A 14,964-nucleotide genomic window follows, 5' to 3' on the forward strand; every position below is an offset into this window, starting at 1 on the left:
GACCTTTCTCACCATATTTCTTACAAGAAGATCGAATCACTTCCCAGTGGGAGCTCGTATGGTTTGGATCCCACCTTAAGCTCACGCCTCAAAGAGCCTTCCTGCTGAAAGAGACGCTTAACTCAACTAACTTCATGAAAACAACTTGCTTCTTTGGAGAATAAAGTAGTCTGTAATGTTATCAGTTACGGGAAATTACTTTTTCTTCCTTAATTTTATACAAATGTATGTTATTTGAGAAATTATCTTCAAGAAAAGTATGTGAGATCTTACACTTAGATCATGCTTTTAGATCTGATGATCTCGTAAAGTGATTCGATCTTCATGTGACGGACTTTATTTGTTGAAAAAGGTCACAGTATACAAGCAATAAACAAGGTAAATTTATACTACTACTTTTTAAATGGTATTAAAAATGCGCCAATTATCTTTGTTAAACAAATGATTCTATTCTTTCCATGGGGACACGATGGCTCTGTGGTAGATTTACCTCTGGTGCATGGGCTCTTTGGTTTGATCCCGGCCAAGTTAGTTTGTGGTGGATAATATCATGCCCTTGGGTTTTCCTGGGGTACTCCCATATCCTTCAGTATTCTCATTCCACTAATTCTTTCGCCAACATTCACTTGCCTTGATCATCCGTCTACCTTAGCCTAAAGGGCATACTCTTGGGACATAAACTGAGAGATTTCAATTTCGTTATATTTTTCTCATGTTTTTTGCCGATTCGAATAAAAAAATCTAGAAAACCAACTGTAAGCGAAGCCCCATATTAATTCATACAGATTGGGATTTCTCCTTTAGTTTTGTGTGTACTATCAAGTAGTATACTGCGTGGACCATTTTGTAACTACCGATGTACATTAGCACTTATTCTGCATACGCTGTGACTGTACCCCATAAACACTTAAGCTAAAGAGTTTTACCTTAAAACATGAAGATCAACAATTGAGAGCGGTTTCGTAGGCTGCTGCATCCATTCCTCTAACGACCATAGTTTATAATATAAGAGGGCATTCAGAAGCAGAAGGAAAAGCAGCACAACAAGTACAACACAGCTCAGGATTTCTGGGGAGTTTCTATGTTCAGGTTCTGCTGCTAAAACTACTGGAAAGCAAAACGTATCATCATCAGTGAGTTATATTTAATCACATGTTATTATCAGAAGCAGTAAAACTACACATAAATGAAATTTTAATGTTCTGCAAATAATACTCATTTTATGTACAAATTGACCACCAAGAAGAATACATGAAACAGGCAATTTTCAAATTTATAATATATTTCTGAACTCCATATGTGAAAGTTATGAAGTACAGTTATATTATTATCAGGAATATTCAATGGAAAATAAGTAAAAATGTTCCACCCCATTCATCAATATACACAATACTTTGGAAAAGAAATCATGAAACCAAATCTGAAATACGAATGAAGATTTTTTTCTGAAAATTGTGTGCACATGAATAATTCTGTGTGCCTGGTATATTTTATTCGATAAAAAGAAAATAAGATTACCCCTTCTTATACTGATCTCCCATCACTAAGAAACCCTTTCAACCAAAATATTTCGAGTAAGCGTTAGGACACTCACCATTAGGTCAAAGCAAAACAGTGGTAAAAAAAATTAAAACACACTTGGAATACCACAGGGACACGAAAAGTTAGCAAGAATAACACAGATAAAAATGTTATATAACATCTGTCACTGATTTACCACACTGTCCGTGTTTTGAAAAGAATGATGATTCTTCCTTTTTTCAGAATTAAAGCCAACCTTAACAAACGTCAACGTTCCGAACTACACGAACATGATACCTATTACATTAAGCGGTAGTCATCTAAAATATAAATTACCTGTATCATTGTCGAGTCATGGACGTTGTTTCCTCATAGAGAAAGATTAAAACACTGTCCTACTAACATGGAATTTCAATTAGCCTATAATTTTAATTTTCTGGATAACATAGTTTTTAAATCATTAGAAAGTCCAGAATCTTCAATGAAAGCAAATATGGATATAATGAAAAGCTTATTTCATGTGTCCCGCGTTTGGGCAATATTTTGTTTACAGCTTCAAAGGTAATTGCTATCTTTCTTGAATCGATGAATATTTGTACTTATAGATTCTACGTACCTCGTCTACATCTTGACCTGCTCTCATCCATTAAAAACTTTAGCTCCTATCTTAATTGAAAATTTCTACAGAAGTGAAAGAATTGTTATAATTTTAAGAGCAGGTCATGATATGGATGCAGAACCTACAAGTAAAAGGATTCATTGATTCGAGGAAGACGGCAGTTGGCGTTGAAACTGTAACCAAAATATTTCTCAAATGTGGGACGCATTAGATATTTCTTCACTGTATCTTCAATATTCGTAACTGTGAATTCTAACTTTTTATATATGAATATATTTTATTAATTGAGAAGGATTACGGAAAAGGGAGGATTGTACTGTATTTTCTACAGACACCATATCTAATTCACCATGTATCAGAAAAGTTGATCAAGAAATCTCAAAAGCTGAGACTGAATTATGATATATAGAAGAAATCATTAATTTTATATCTCACTAATTCTTTTATAAGTGCAAAACTGACTGACCTCCGATTTCAAGAGTGACAGAATGTATGGTTATCCAGGAGCGGACTGGGTAGCATGTGGTTAACGCAACGGCACAGAAACCGGAGATCGATTCGCGGTCTAGTCGTGCATTTCTTCATTAATTAAGAACAGTATTTTCATCTTTGTCTACATAGTTTTACTATCGTCACAAAGAAATTGTTCCAGTTTACTGTGACTCATGTTATAGAGATTCGGGCGCATCACAGAGATGCCGCAGGTGAACATCACCAAAATTTAGATTTTTGTGTGAACGGGTTCTCCAAAGGACACCGTTCCCGAACACAATTGAAATTTCATACATGCATATAAATAAATAAATAAATAAATAAATCAAAACGATAATCTATACTTAATACAAATCTATTTAATGTGATTATCTTATAGGTTAGTAGAAATTACATAGAGTAAATTATCGAAGCACTAGAATCAGAAAACTATACAACACAAAATATACAAACGGTCGCGGTGCAATAGAATGGATGCTCTCAATACACGATGTAACTTCACTGGTTGACGCGTGCAGTGTTTACTCTCGAACTCAGAGCGGATTTTCATGAAAATCGTTCTCTCAAAACTCTCAAATGTTATAGTTTTCACTCGTTTTGTCTGCAAGAGATATCCCATTGGCTAGTACAGTTCTACCTCTCTAAGCGTACTTGTTGGAATATTCACTATCAAATTGTTACCACGGGTTAAGAGATAATCATAACAATGTACTAATACAGTGTATGAATAAAGAAATGACAGAAACTTCCTGTTGCCCAGCAAACTGGCTCAATAATTCTAATTCACCAAAAATAAAAGTAATATCCAAAATAACATAAAATAAGGACTCACACTGTTAAACTTATCTTTACTAAGACACTTAAGTATCCGGTGGAAACTGAAATTTAGTGAAATGCAGTGAAATTTAGAGCTATTTCGGCGGTAGTTCACTCAGTGAAATTTAGAGCTATTTCGGCGGTAGTTCACTATCAAAAGGGCCAGAATGACTTAAATGGCTGAGATATTGCATGGTAGAAAGCAAGGGAAAACCTCTATTCTTGCCTAGTTTGTTGAGAGCTGAAAGGGAACATATGTACAATGGTCTTTCACAGGTCAAAATATAGTTTCGGAGGTAAAACATTATTCCATCATTTGGACCTCCCGGAGCGGGACGTCTTGGGAAGAACTATTGGACGAGAGAGTGTCAATGTGGGGAAGATAGCTACAGAAAGGAAGAAAAACAAGAGCAAAAGGTTTACGATAGAGACATGGATCGTACGTACCATGTTACAAGGAGGGAAATTAGAAAATCTTAAAGAAGAAATGACACTAAATAATCTAGATTTGATTAAGAGTGTGACGTTAGATGAGAAGATAATGCGGAGTTGAGAAGGATATAGAATGTACTTTTACTCCCGTTTTACTCAGATAATGAAATGAGCTATCATAATGATGTGGGAATAATCCATGTTAAGCATTTAAAAGAGAGGTAGGGAAAATAAAATTTGTTGATGATAGAGTATGGTGTTAAGATTACAGCAAGAAAGGATCTAGTGCTCATACAGACATACACACAGACCACTTTGCACATAACTGAAAAAGTAGAGAAAAATTATGAGAAAATAGACATCATAGACAGAGAGAAAATGGGTGCTTGTGTAAGTAATGGGGGATTTGTATGAATTGTGGGAGAAAAACAGGAAGGTAATTATGGTTTAGACGAAAGAAATGAAAGGGAAGAGAGATTTCCAATTTCTGTAGACAGAATTCACTAGTACATGAAAACATTGGGTTCAATCAGCACAAGAGAAGGAGATATACCGGTAAATCCTCAATAGATGGCGAAAATTTCAAATAGACTATGTTATGATTTAGGACAGATATCGGAATAGCTTGAAGAACGTGAAGACACTTACCGGGGCCGATACCTAGGTATTTTCTCTGATCATAACCTTGTACTGATCGAAATGGATATTCAACTGAAAAATGTAGACAGAAGAAAAGTAGGCAACAAGATGCTAAATACTGAGAAGTTCCAAATCAAGACAGTAGGAAATCTTTTCGTTGAAAAATTCGAAGAAAAATTATTAAATGAGGAAAAGATGGGTGCAGGTAGTAACAGACGGTGGGAGTATATTGAACTTCGTATACACCAGGGTGCAGAAGAAATAGTAGGTTATTGCGAACACAAAACGGCTACGAAACCTTGGGTTACAGAACAGATACTGCAGAAAATGAGACAAACGAAAGCATGGATACAGTTTAATACAGACGAGGACAGAGGGCAGAAAGATGTACGGGAAGTTAAACAACGAGTTACGATGGGAAGCAGACAGAGTAATTGAGTTTTACTGAAGAAAATGAGAAGAGACACAAGAATCAGAAAGAGTTTGAAAATATGATGAAATGTACAAGGAGGTGAAATTTATAGAACTTCAGGAGAAACAAGGTGGTATTACGGTGGCAATACAAAATAAAAATGGGAAAGTAGTCAGCGAGAAAAGTGAAGTCTTAGGAAGATGGAAAGAATATGTTGAGGATTTATATGATAATAGGGATAGTTCGTGTGACTTAGATGTTGAAATAAAAAAATAAAGTAAAGACAATAAAGATTTTAGTAATCTTCGGAATGAGTTTGAAAAAGTTGTATCCGATATTAGAAATGGAAAGCAACCGGAATAGAGAAACCAATAGAATTCATTAAGAATATGAGTGACAAGGGCAAGAAAAAATTGCTCCAACTCTGCAATGAAATATATGAAACAGGGGAGTAGTCAAAAGATTTATTTAAGACGATCATGGTACTGATGTCTAAGAAATCCAATCCAGAGAGATGTGAGGATTATAAGACTATTAGTCTCATATCTCACGTAGGAAAAATTATGCTTAGAATAGATGACTGTATGACAGAACAAATGAAAAGGTTGAGAAGGAACAGTTCAGGTTTAGGAGGGGTAAGGGCACAATAGATGCAACTGGATTATTAAGGGTAATCAGTAAAAGAAACAGGTTTTATGGAAAAGTTATGTTGTACTTATTGATCAAGAAAAGGTTTTTGACCGCGAAAACTGAGAATTGTTATTGGAAGTTCTAAAGAAGGCTGTGTTGTTGGAATGGAAAGATCGAATACTTATAAGAAACTTACATACGAACCAACAAGTAAGTATAAGAGTGGGGGAGGAAACGAGAGAGAAGAGTGTAATTGGAAGGGGGTTCGACAGGGATGTGTTCCCTCACCATTATTATTTAATATCTGTGAAGATTCTCCTTGCGCTTGAATAAGATATAACCTTTAGTGACCATAAACGACAATAAAAACCGCCTTTGTGCTAGACTCAAGATGCATGCCGTCCCTCCCTCTCTTCCAGCTTCTATTTTTCAAATAGTTCCAAAGCCCAGTTCAACACAAAACAACTTTTATTTTCTTCTGATAAATTTTCTTTATTAATTTGAAAATTTTGGAGACTTTCAAGGTTTGATAACGAAATTCATGAGTTACTGAAGTTTTTTAAATATATATATATATTCGGTATACGAAATCCACGACTTATTAACAGTTTCACTGTTTCCACAGTTGGATAGGCACCGTGTAAATTAAATGTCTTCCATCCTTTTTATTAAAGTTCTAGACGAGTCAAAACGTTTACTTCAAAAAACGAAAGAAAAACACGGAGATTGAGATTATATGAGGATGGAAGCAGAACTTTGATGTTTTTGTTGACCAAATATTGACAGGCCTTATTTTGCACATGATATTTCATGTGCAAATTCTTGTGAAGAATATTGAAGACACTGTCATGGGAGATGTATAATATACCTTCCACGTAATCAATATTTACCCAGCGATATTCTCAACGAATAATAGTCAAGAGAGTTCTTGCAGCTCATCCTTGTTGTCATGGCCATCCTCAGACTTTCTGAATGAGCAAAATGACCTTGTAAATGAGTGTATTTCCTCTTTGGCTGTGATTCAAGTGGTATACTCTTGTAGACTATTTCTTCAGACTTTTTTTGCTGCAACGAAGTGCAATTGTTATATGTATTTGTCATTCGTTGCGAAGATTCTCCTTCCAGTCTGATATTGTTGTTCCGTACCGACTCCATTTTGAACACTATTGTAGTTTGGAGGCGAAGCACGTCTGCTAGGTTGCCATATGCATACACAGTCATGCTTCAAATATTTCACAGCTATTCATTTACATTTAAAATTATCGTGAATAATATTCTTGTCTTCAATTAAATCATTTTATAGTTTTTTTTTTTTTTTTTAAATCTGACATGCCCACATTTACGTTTTACCTAACTCTTCCTTAATGAAATAAGTACATTTTAACTCTTAGAAAACGGGCAACAACTTGGGAAAAAAATAGTTACCTGTTCTCTTCACAGAAGATGATCCAGCTTTACTAGATTTGGTATCATTCGGTTCTATAAGACTTGGTTTGGATACAAAATTATGCCGACGACGTCTGCGTGATTTATGTTGTTGTGTACTCGTTTGCTCTTCGCATTCAACTTGGAGAGCTTTCACAAGAGCGGCGTAATAATCTTCCAGTCCAGCCCATGTATTTTTCTCAATGAAACCTGAAAGCAAATATCAAAATACAATAAGCTGCATCCCATTTTACCAATCGCAAGGTTCACATTGAAATTCTGGTATTGACTTCCCCGACTTTCAATAACTGATTAGCCGTCCAACATCCTTCTTTTTATTTGCGAAATGTAATATAAGCTTCAGATACTTATTAACTTCCTGTATTCGGAATACTATAAAATACTATACACAACAATTATAAACTAACAATATCTTAAATACCTAGGCATTCTGAATACATATAAACATAAACCGTTAAACATATATCATAATTTGGACTATCTCTGATTACCTACAACCAACCAACCTAACTTGTTTTTCTCTCTTTAACATTTCTGTTTATTATTTTATTTGTTCTTCTTCGGTTTTTGATTTCGGTGTTCCTCAAGCTTCGTTATTCATAATTTTCTTTTTACAACTTTTTCTTTTATCTTCTTTTGGACCCTGTCTTGATTTTTGGAGGTGTTCTTCATATCTTTTGTGGGCTGCTAAAAAGAGTTGAGTTGAATTTGAGTTTAGTTTCCCTTTCAGCAGCGAGGCTATATGAGATGTGGACCTACTGATTAACGTGGAATCCGAACCACATGAGCTCTCGCCGGAAATCGAACCCGGGCCTCCCACGCCAATGGCGCGTATGCTAACCGCTTAGCCACAAAGGAGCTCTGGCAGCTGAAAAGAATCCCCTGACTCTTTTGTGAAATATGGGTTTCCATGTCTCTCGACATATTTTGAAGCATTTCCCTGATTACCCTGAATCATTTCGAACTGTCCGATGTATGATGCGAGAGCATGCCTTTTTTGCGCACACAGACACTCCGAGAACCAGTAACAGCTGGGGATGAGAAGGAGTAGGAAAGTTGGTTGTGTTAAGAAGTTTTTCCGCGTTGTAAGAATACTCATGATTCTATGAATGGTGTGCTTGCAAGACTTCACCATCGACGTTCTCGTTTGTATGCCGATGTCAGGTTGTTCTCGAGGGGATGAGGTGGATATCTTGTTCATGTGGATCCGCACCTACTTCTTTTTGGTTCCGTACAAACGAGAGATGTATCTTCGATAGATTGGAATCATGATGGATAGCTAGAGGCAGAATTCGCCTTCACGTTTTAGTCTACCTTACATACTTCAACTTCTCGTAATACCATCCGATGGTAATGGCTACTTCCAGAGAGAAACTTTGTCTGCACTGGCGATAAAACTCGGTACGTCTCTTGCAAGAGGCGTCACGTCGTGTAACTGCCCGAATGTTACCATTTCGCGTGAGATAAATGCAGGTTTCCCCCTCCCTAATCCAAAAGCGTCTTTCCTATAGTTTGCGGCAGTTTGTCTTATGATCAGCAATGTGGCATTTGAGGAGGTTGTGATTAACAGTGGACTCCACCGTATTCTGGGCCATGTCACATTCTCGTGGTGAATTATCCTGGTCTGCCAGTCGACGAATTCCTCAAGCACTTTAGGCGACAGTTTCGATTGTAACCACGAATGAGCTCCTTTTATTGGTGAACGTATGTGCATGAACTCCAATTGTGTTTGCCTAGGAACGTTATCTTTGGCTGTTGTCACTCAGTTGGTTAAATGTTTTCCAGACACTGTTTTACTTTTCGGTTGTGGGAAAAAAAAAAAAAAAAAAATGTAAGTGAAAAAGAGCTAAAATGTACCCTTCCCGAAAACGGTACTTTCGGCGGCATTTCACTAACACCAACACAACACTTCGACATCTGCAAAATGAGACACAATACTGAGAACGACACAGATTTTTTATGTTTCTGGCGCAGGTAACAGCAGCGTTGCCAAATCGGTCGGATTATAAATTGTACAACCTTCTGTATAAGGAAGCTCTTAATCAGGTAATCAACTCGCTAGATCTTCCTAGCTGCTGTTTTGAAACAGTAACTTACACATCCGTATATATTTTCCGTGTGTGTGAACTCTACCTTACCAATTAAGTGTGTTGCCAAGTAAAACAAAATTTTTCGGGAGTGTAATGTGATTGTCCAAAATGATGCCAGCTCTATTGTTAGTGATTCTGAGAGAAACCGAACAAACAGCTAGGCGGACTTACAGCGCTAGCCTAGAAAGAAGAGCACTCTTTTCTGGAGAACTAGTACTGGATATTTATTCATTACAGGTAGAAACCAGTCTAAACAAATGAAGGGAAAGCCATAGTCAGGAGCCCAGAATCACTTCAAGGCTACCCAAGAATCCTAGCGAAGTGGAACCCTAAGTCAAAGCAAGGGATCAGTGGTGGAAATCTGTATATAGTTCTACTAAGATAGAAAAACATTGCCAGATTCATATTGGGTATTAGTGTTGAAGTTCTCCCCCCAAACCCAGAACCTCACCCATACCAGCATGGAATTTCTTCAAGTTTCTGCACACCTTTTAAAAATTAATTATTTCATTTCTTACTCAGGCTAGATCCCCGTAGAAGAACTAGTTGAACGTACCATTTGAAGAAAGGAACCATTCGTTTAGCTGATTTTGAGAAAATAAAACAAAACTTTTCACTGGCCAAAATATTTGTGTGCTTTAAATTTGTGCTATTGTGCCACTGAATATTTGTCAAAGCCATATGACTGTAATATTTATATCTTAAATGCATGTGCTACAGTAGTGTGTGAACGTGCAGATATTGACTATGATACCTCATTTTCTCAAAAATTGGTATGTTTCCCTTCTTCAAATGGCGCTTTCAATTAATCTGTAATATACCTCGTAGATGCACTTGTCTTTCTTTGAATTGAGTACATCCCAACACATGGCCTATCTCAATTCCTGCAATATATTCAAAATTAAAACGATGTTCCCACATTTTGGCTCGCACAGTTTTTTTTTTCTTTTTTCCCCTCTTTCTTTTCTTTTCTTTTTTGATCAAAAACAAATGTTTTAGCTTTTCTTAAATGTCTAGGACTTCACTATGGCTAAATGCTTAGAACTATTATTTTTGGTGCGAGTGATCTAGGTTTGATTGGTTGGCTGGATTGGGATTCAGCGCCAAGGCTATATGAGACGTGGATCTACAGCTCAACGTGAGATCCGAACCACATGAGCTCCCGCAGAAAATTGATCCCGGGACGGACGGGCCAAGAACGAGCACGCTAACTATATTGTCACAAGAGAGAGAGAGAGAGAACTTACGTTGTTCAAGTCTCACGTTAAACTTCAGATCCACGTCTCATCTAGTCTCTGTGCTGACAAGAGACGCTAATCTTCAAAACAACCGACAAACCTAAATCACTAGTTTGTGAAAAACCTGTTCTATGCTTCTGCTACCATCGGTTATATTCAATCATAAGCTATATATATCTGAAACCTCGTACACGCTTTCTTTTTAAGATGCAATGCTCGTGTGATGTTAAACTTTAAAAATGTGGAAAATGACATTTATAAAACAACAAGAAATAATTTCAAAGTAACTTACCTTTAACTAATCCCCATACAGATTTCTTGTACTTCACCTGTGCAAATATAATAAGACAGGTTTCATTTTCACCCACTCGACGGAGACATACGTGTTGAGCAATGTAGAATGTGTCTGCATAGGGAATTCCTGAGTTCACAGAATCTGTGTCTATTGCATATAGGTGTCCTGGTTTACTACATGGAAGCATAATCTGAAATTAAAAACTTTGCTATAAAATACATAACACCTTAAGACTAACTTACGACAGACGTGTATACACTTGTAACAAATAAATTAGCAATGAGATAAAATATCTAAACTAAACGTTACATACAGATGGTGATCAGAAAAATGGAAACACCTGTAGTTGGCAACACGTCAGATGTATGGGTTGGCAGTGGTGTCGTGGCGCACGCAGCGTCGGACCGCTGGTGGTGGTGTGTTAGGTCGGTCTCCATACTACGTCAGGCGCAGTGGAACAGCAGTATCCAGTGGATGCAGCAGACGGAGGTAGTGTAAAATGGGAGACCTCTTAGATTTTCAAAGAGGGCACATTGTTGGTGCGCGGTTATGTGGAGTGAGTGTGACGGCAGTAGCTACTGTGTTAGGTATTGCGTGCGACAGTGTCGAAGGTGATGACGGCCTACACAACACAAGGGAAAACCACATCGGGGAAGCGGAACAGTGGGCGGAAGGAAATCATGAGTGACAGGTCACAGGGACGGGTATTAAAGCGCATTGTCACGCAGAACCGTCGTGCCACTGCGGAGCAAGTGACGGAGGAACTCAATCAGCACCTCCCCCACCCTGTTTCGACAATCACAGTCCGCCGCGAATTACATGACATGAACTTACGGGATCGTGTTGCACGGGCCAAACCGCTCATCAGGGATCATAACGCTTTCGCACGCCGCAAATGGTGCCGCGACCATGCAATTTGGACCGTTGAGGACTGGAAACGTGTGATATGGTCGGATGAGTCATCCTTCACCCTATTCCCAACCACGGGCCATGTTTATGTGTGGAGAACGCCCAAAGAAGTTTATAATCTGCAGTGTCTCCGCCCAACTGTGAAACATGGCGGCGGCTCGGTGATGCTGTGGGCCGCCATATCATGGTTTTCATTGGATCCTGTGGGTCACACTTAAAGGACGAATCACTGCCAACGATTATGTTGCAATTTTAGGAGACCATTTGCATCCTATAGTCCGGATGTTGTTCCCGGACAATGACGCCATCTTCCAGGATGATAATGCACCCATTCACACAGCTGGCGTTGTTGCAGCGTGGTTTGAGGAACATCGGGATGAAGTTCAACACCTGCCCTGGCCCGCCCAATACCCAAATCTCAACATAATTGAACATCTGTGGTCCGTCTTGGAAACACGACTCCGGCGACGATTTCCACCTCCATCCTCTCTCACAGAACTAGCCAATGCCCTGCACGAGGAATGTTGTAAAATTCCACTTGCTACCATTCAGGACCTCTATGCGTCCATCCCACGTCGCATCAAGGCTGTTCTGAAGGCGAAAGGTGGCCCGACACCATATTAATCTGGTAAGTTGCAATTTTGTTCAGGTGTTTCCATTTTTCTGATCACCATCTGTATATACTGTATATACCTATATATATGCATCCGTGGTTCTTATTACACTAGTTCTGTATGATTGTTCTCATTAATAAGGTGTAAATAATAGATCAAATTAAATTACATGAAATTGTATTGTTTAAACACACAGAATACATTACAAATATTCTACGTATTTAAGTACTATGAAGAAAAAATTAACATTTCCTTGGTTGCAGCACGAGTCAAGGAAATTGAACACTTTGTTTTGTCCACTGAAGTTGCTTAATTGTTGGATAATTGTTATTAATAAATTAAATAATGTGTCAATTGAACTAATACGTAAGATTTATCATTTGCCCTATACACTGTTATATTTGATGAATTGTCTACAAACATTCATACACGAGGTTCTGAAAAAGAAATTAACCTGATTACTACATTACACTTCCCGGTTTCTCAATTTGGGGGTCCCGGCTTCTCTGAGAGATTAGCGAAGAGAGGTGAAAAAATAAATGTAATTAGAATATGTAGCGGAAAAAAAATAATTACATATTAGTTTGAATTTCTATTTTGATATACATATTATCATTTCCACAGTTATTTCAAATACAGCAAAGAATTATATAAAATTTTAGCGGAAAGAATCGTTTAAAAAACTACTGGAATAAAATAGGAATGGAACTGGTGAAAAACTGCATACTGAACTACAAGAAAATACAAATACAACAAAAACTACACATTGAAGACGATTCAAAATGAAGGCTAGTGTGAAGCGTGAGTCTGTTGCGATTTCACTAGGTTTCACAAGTGACAAGGAGCAATAATCAAAAAGCTCATTACAAGCCGGAAATTACTTATGGGGGCAGCTGACATGGGGATATGATTAAAGAGGGGGTCGTGATATAAAATAGGTCGAGGTCTGCTTTACAATATACAAAATTACATTATATTTCAGATCTGAAAAGCTTTTTCGATTTCAAGTGAGGTGGTGAGTATTCTGAACTTCCTTACTCAATGCCATGCCAGCCTACATTTTCTACCTAAAATAGTGCTTTTGTTATGGAGTTTGGTTTACCAAAACTCCTTATATATTTACGCTGTCCGTCCAACCGGGAGACAAAAAAAATCTCAACAACTACTTGATGAATCGCAACCACACTTGGTCACGATATAAAGGGTCAAAAGTCAGGAATTAAATTCGTTGATAGAAGCCATATTCAAAACGGAAGTGGTAGCGATTTCCGGTTTTTACGTTGATCACTATAGAATCATAAACGATAATAGATATCGAGAAGAGGTTCATTGCAATCGATTAAGCATCCCAAGAATATATTTAATCTCCATCCTTAACTCTCTACTAAAACCGGAAGTAGTAGAAATCCACTACGACTTCCGGTTTCAATATTTATCTACAAAGAACAAAGACAGTAAGATACAGCAGGAAGTTTTACGAAATCGATTTAGCGCTCTAAGAATAGGTAACCATCTTCTCTCTTAAACCCCTATTAAAACTGGAAATGTCAGAAAATCACCCATTCCAGTTTTAACAGTAATTGCTATAGATTACTTCAGAGAATACTGTTATGCTATAAAAACTGTAATAGATAGAGAAAAGCTGTTTTCTACAATCAATTAAGAGTCCCAAGAACGTATTCCATCTACACTATAATCTGTCTACTAAAATCGTGAGTGGTACAAATCTTCCATCATTTCCTGTTTCAATGTTAATTGAGAAAATATCACGCCATACAAACCAAACTCCTTTACGCAGCGTACACGTGACGCTGTTACTTGTTTGCCCCATATACGCTATCTCACCTGGAACCTAAAGAGCTTTTTCGACCCGCTCTAGACGCATTTACCAAAGGCTCTCTAACTTTCACATCCTCATTAGAATAATTACTTTTCCTTGGACCTCCACTTCCACTGAAGAAATGTCGAAAATCCACATATAAAACCTATTCGATATTCGATAGGAGAGATGAGCTCCCTCATGGTTATATGACTAGCATACGTGCCGTGGGTGCAGGAGACCTGGATTCGGTTCCCGGGAGCTTATGTGGCTCGGATACCACGTTACACTATAGGTCCATGTCTCATATATCCTCGCTGCTGAAAGAGACGATAAACTCAACTCAAACCAATCGACAACAAAGTAATCTTAGTCCATCACAAAGTTAACACATATTTCTATCATTCAGGTAGTTACAATTCTTCCAACCTAGTTTACATCCTTAATTGCACCAATAAAAACTTAGCAGAAAAATAACTCAATAAATGTTCTGAAAGCACAAAGAGAAATACAATACAGTGTTAAAATAAATTAATGAAAAACAGTGTTAAAATACTCAAAATCAATGAGTTTCACATAACTTTTATATCTGTTACCTTATACAAATTCTTACTGAATTCTCTTTTGTTTAACAATATTTAACATCTCCTTAGCACTTAATTTTATTTTCATTTATACTGGTCCTCAGCGTTGTTGTATCTCAATAATAGCACAACTTGAATTTCTGAAGTCAACCAAATAACCTTTACCTATAAAATAACTACACTTGAAAGTGAAAAAGCAATACTCAGAAGTGGGCTAGATAAAAACATACGAAAATACACATGTTCATGCAAGTAAATGACTACACCATTATATCCTTTTACGTTAGAATCCCACTCGGAAAGCAGAATGACGCCAGCGCCCCGTAGTGGGTTATCAACTATCATTGTGGACGCAGGACGCGTAGTGTTGCACGAAAAGAGCAGTGTCGTGCTTTGATGCAGGTAAGT

The 14,964-nt window shown here is 37.4% G+C and overlaps 1 protein-coding gene across 4 annotated transcripts in view; it reads right to left on the minus strand.

Annotated features, from left to right (window-relative positions):
• Positions 1-14,964, minus strand: part of GramD1B (GRAM domain containing 1B) — a 197,093-nt gene that overhangs the window by 12,396 nt on the left and 169,733 nt on the right. For 3 of the 4 annotated variants that reach the window (XM_081758776.1, XM_081758775.1, XM_081758772.1), the window contains 3 exons: positions 10,628-10,820; positions 6,987-7,196; positions 927-1,107 (listed from right to left, as the gene is read on the minus strand). In XM_081758776.1, the coding sequence (XP_081614902.1) occupies positions 927-1,107; positions 6,987-7,196; positions 10,628-10,820 (584 nt within the window). The remainder of the gene's footprint in view (positions 1-926; positions 1,108-6,986; positions 7,197-10,627; positions 10,821-14,964) is intronic. The other variant, XM_081758773.1, reaches the window with a different exon arrangement.

Source organism: Thermobia domestica, chromosome 5, assembly GCF_964235325.1.
Source record: "Thermobia domestica chromosome 5, izTheDome1.hap1.1, whole genome shotgun sequence".
NCBI classification, from domain to species: Eukaryota; Metazoa; Arthropoda; class Insecta; order Zygentoma; family Lepismatidae; genus Thermobia; species Thermobia domestica.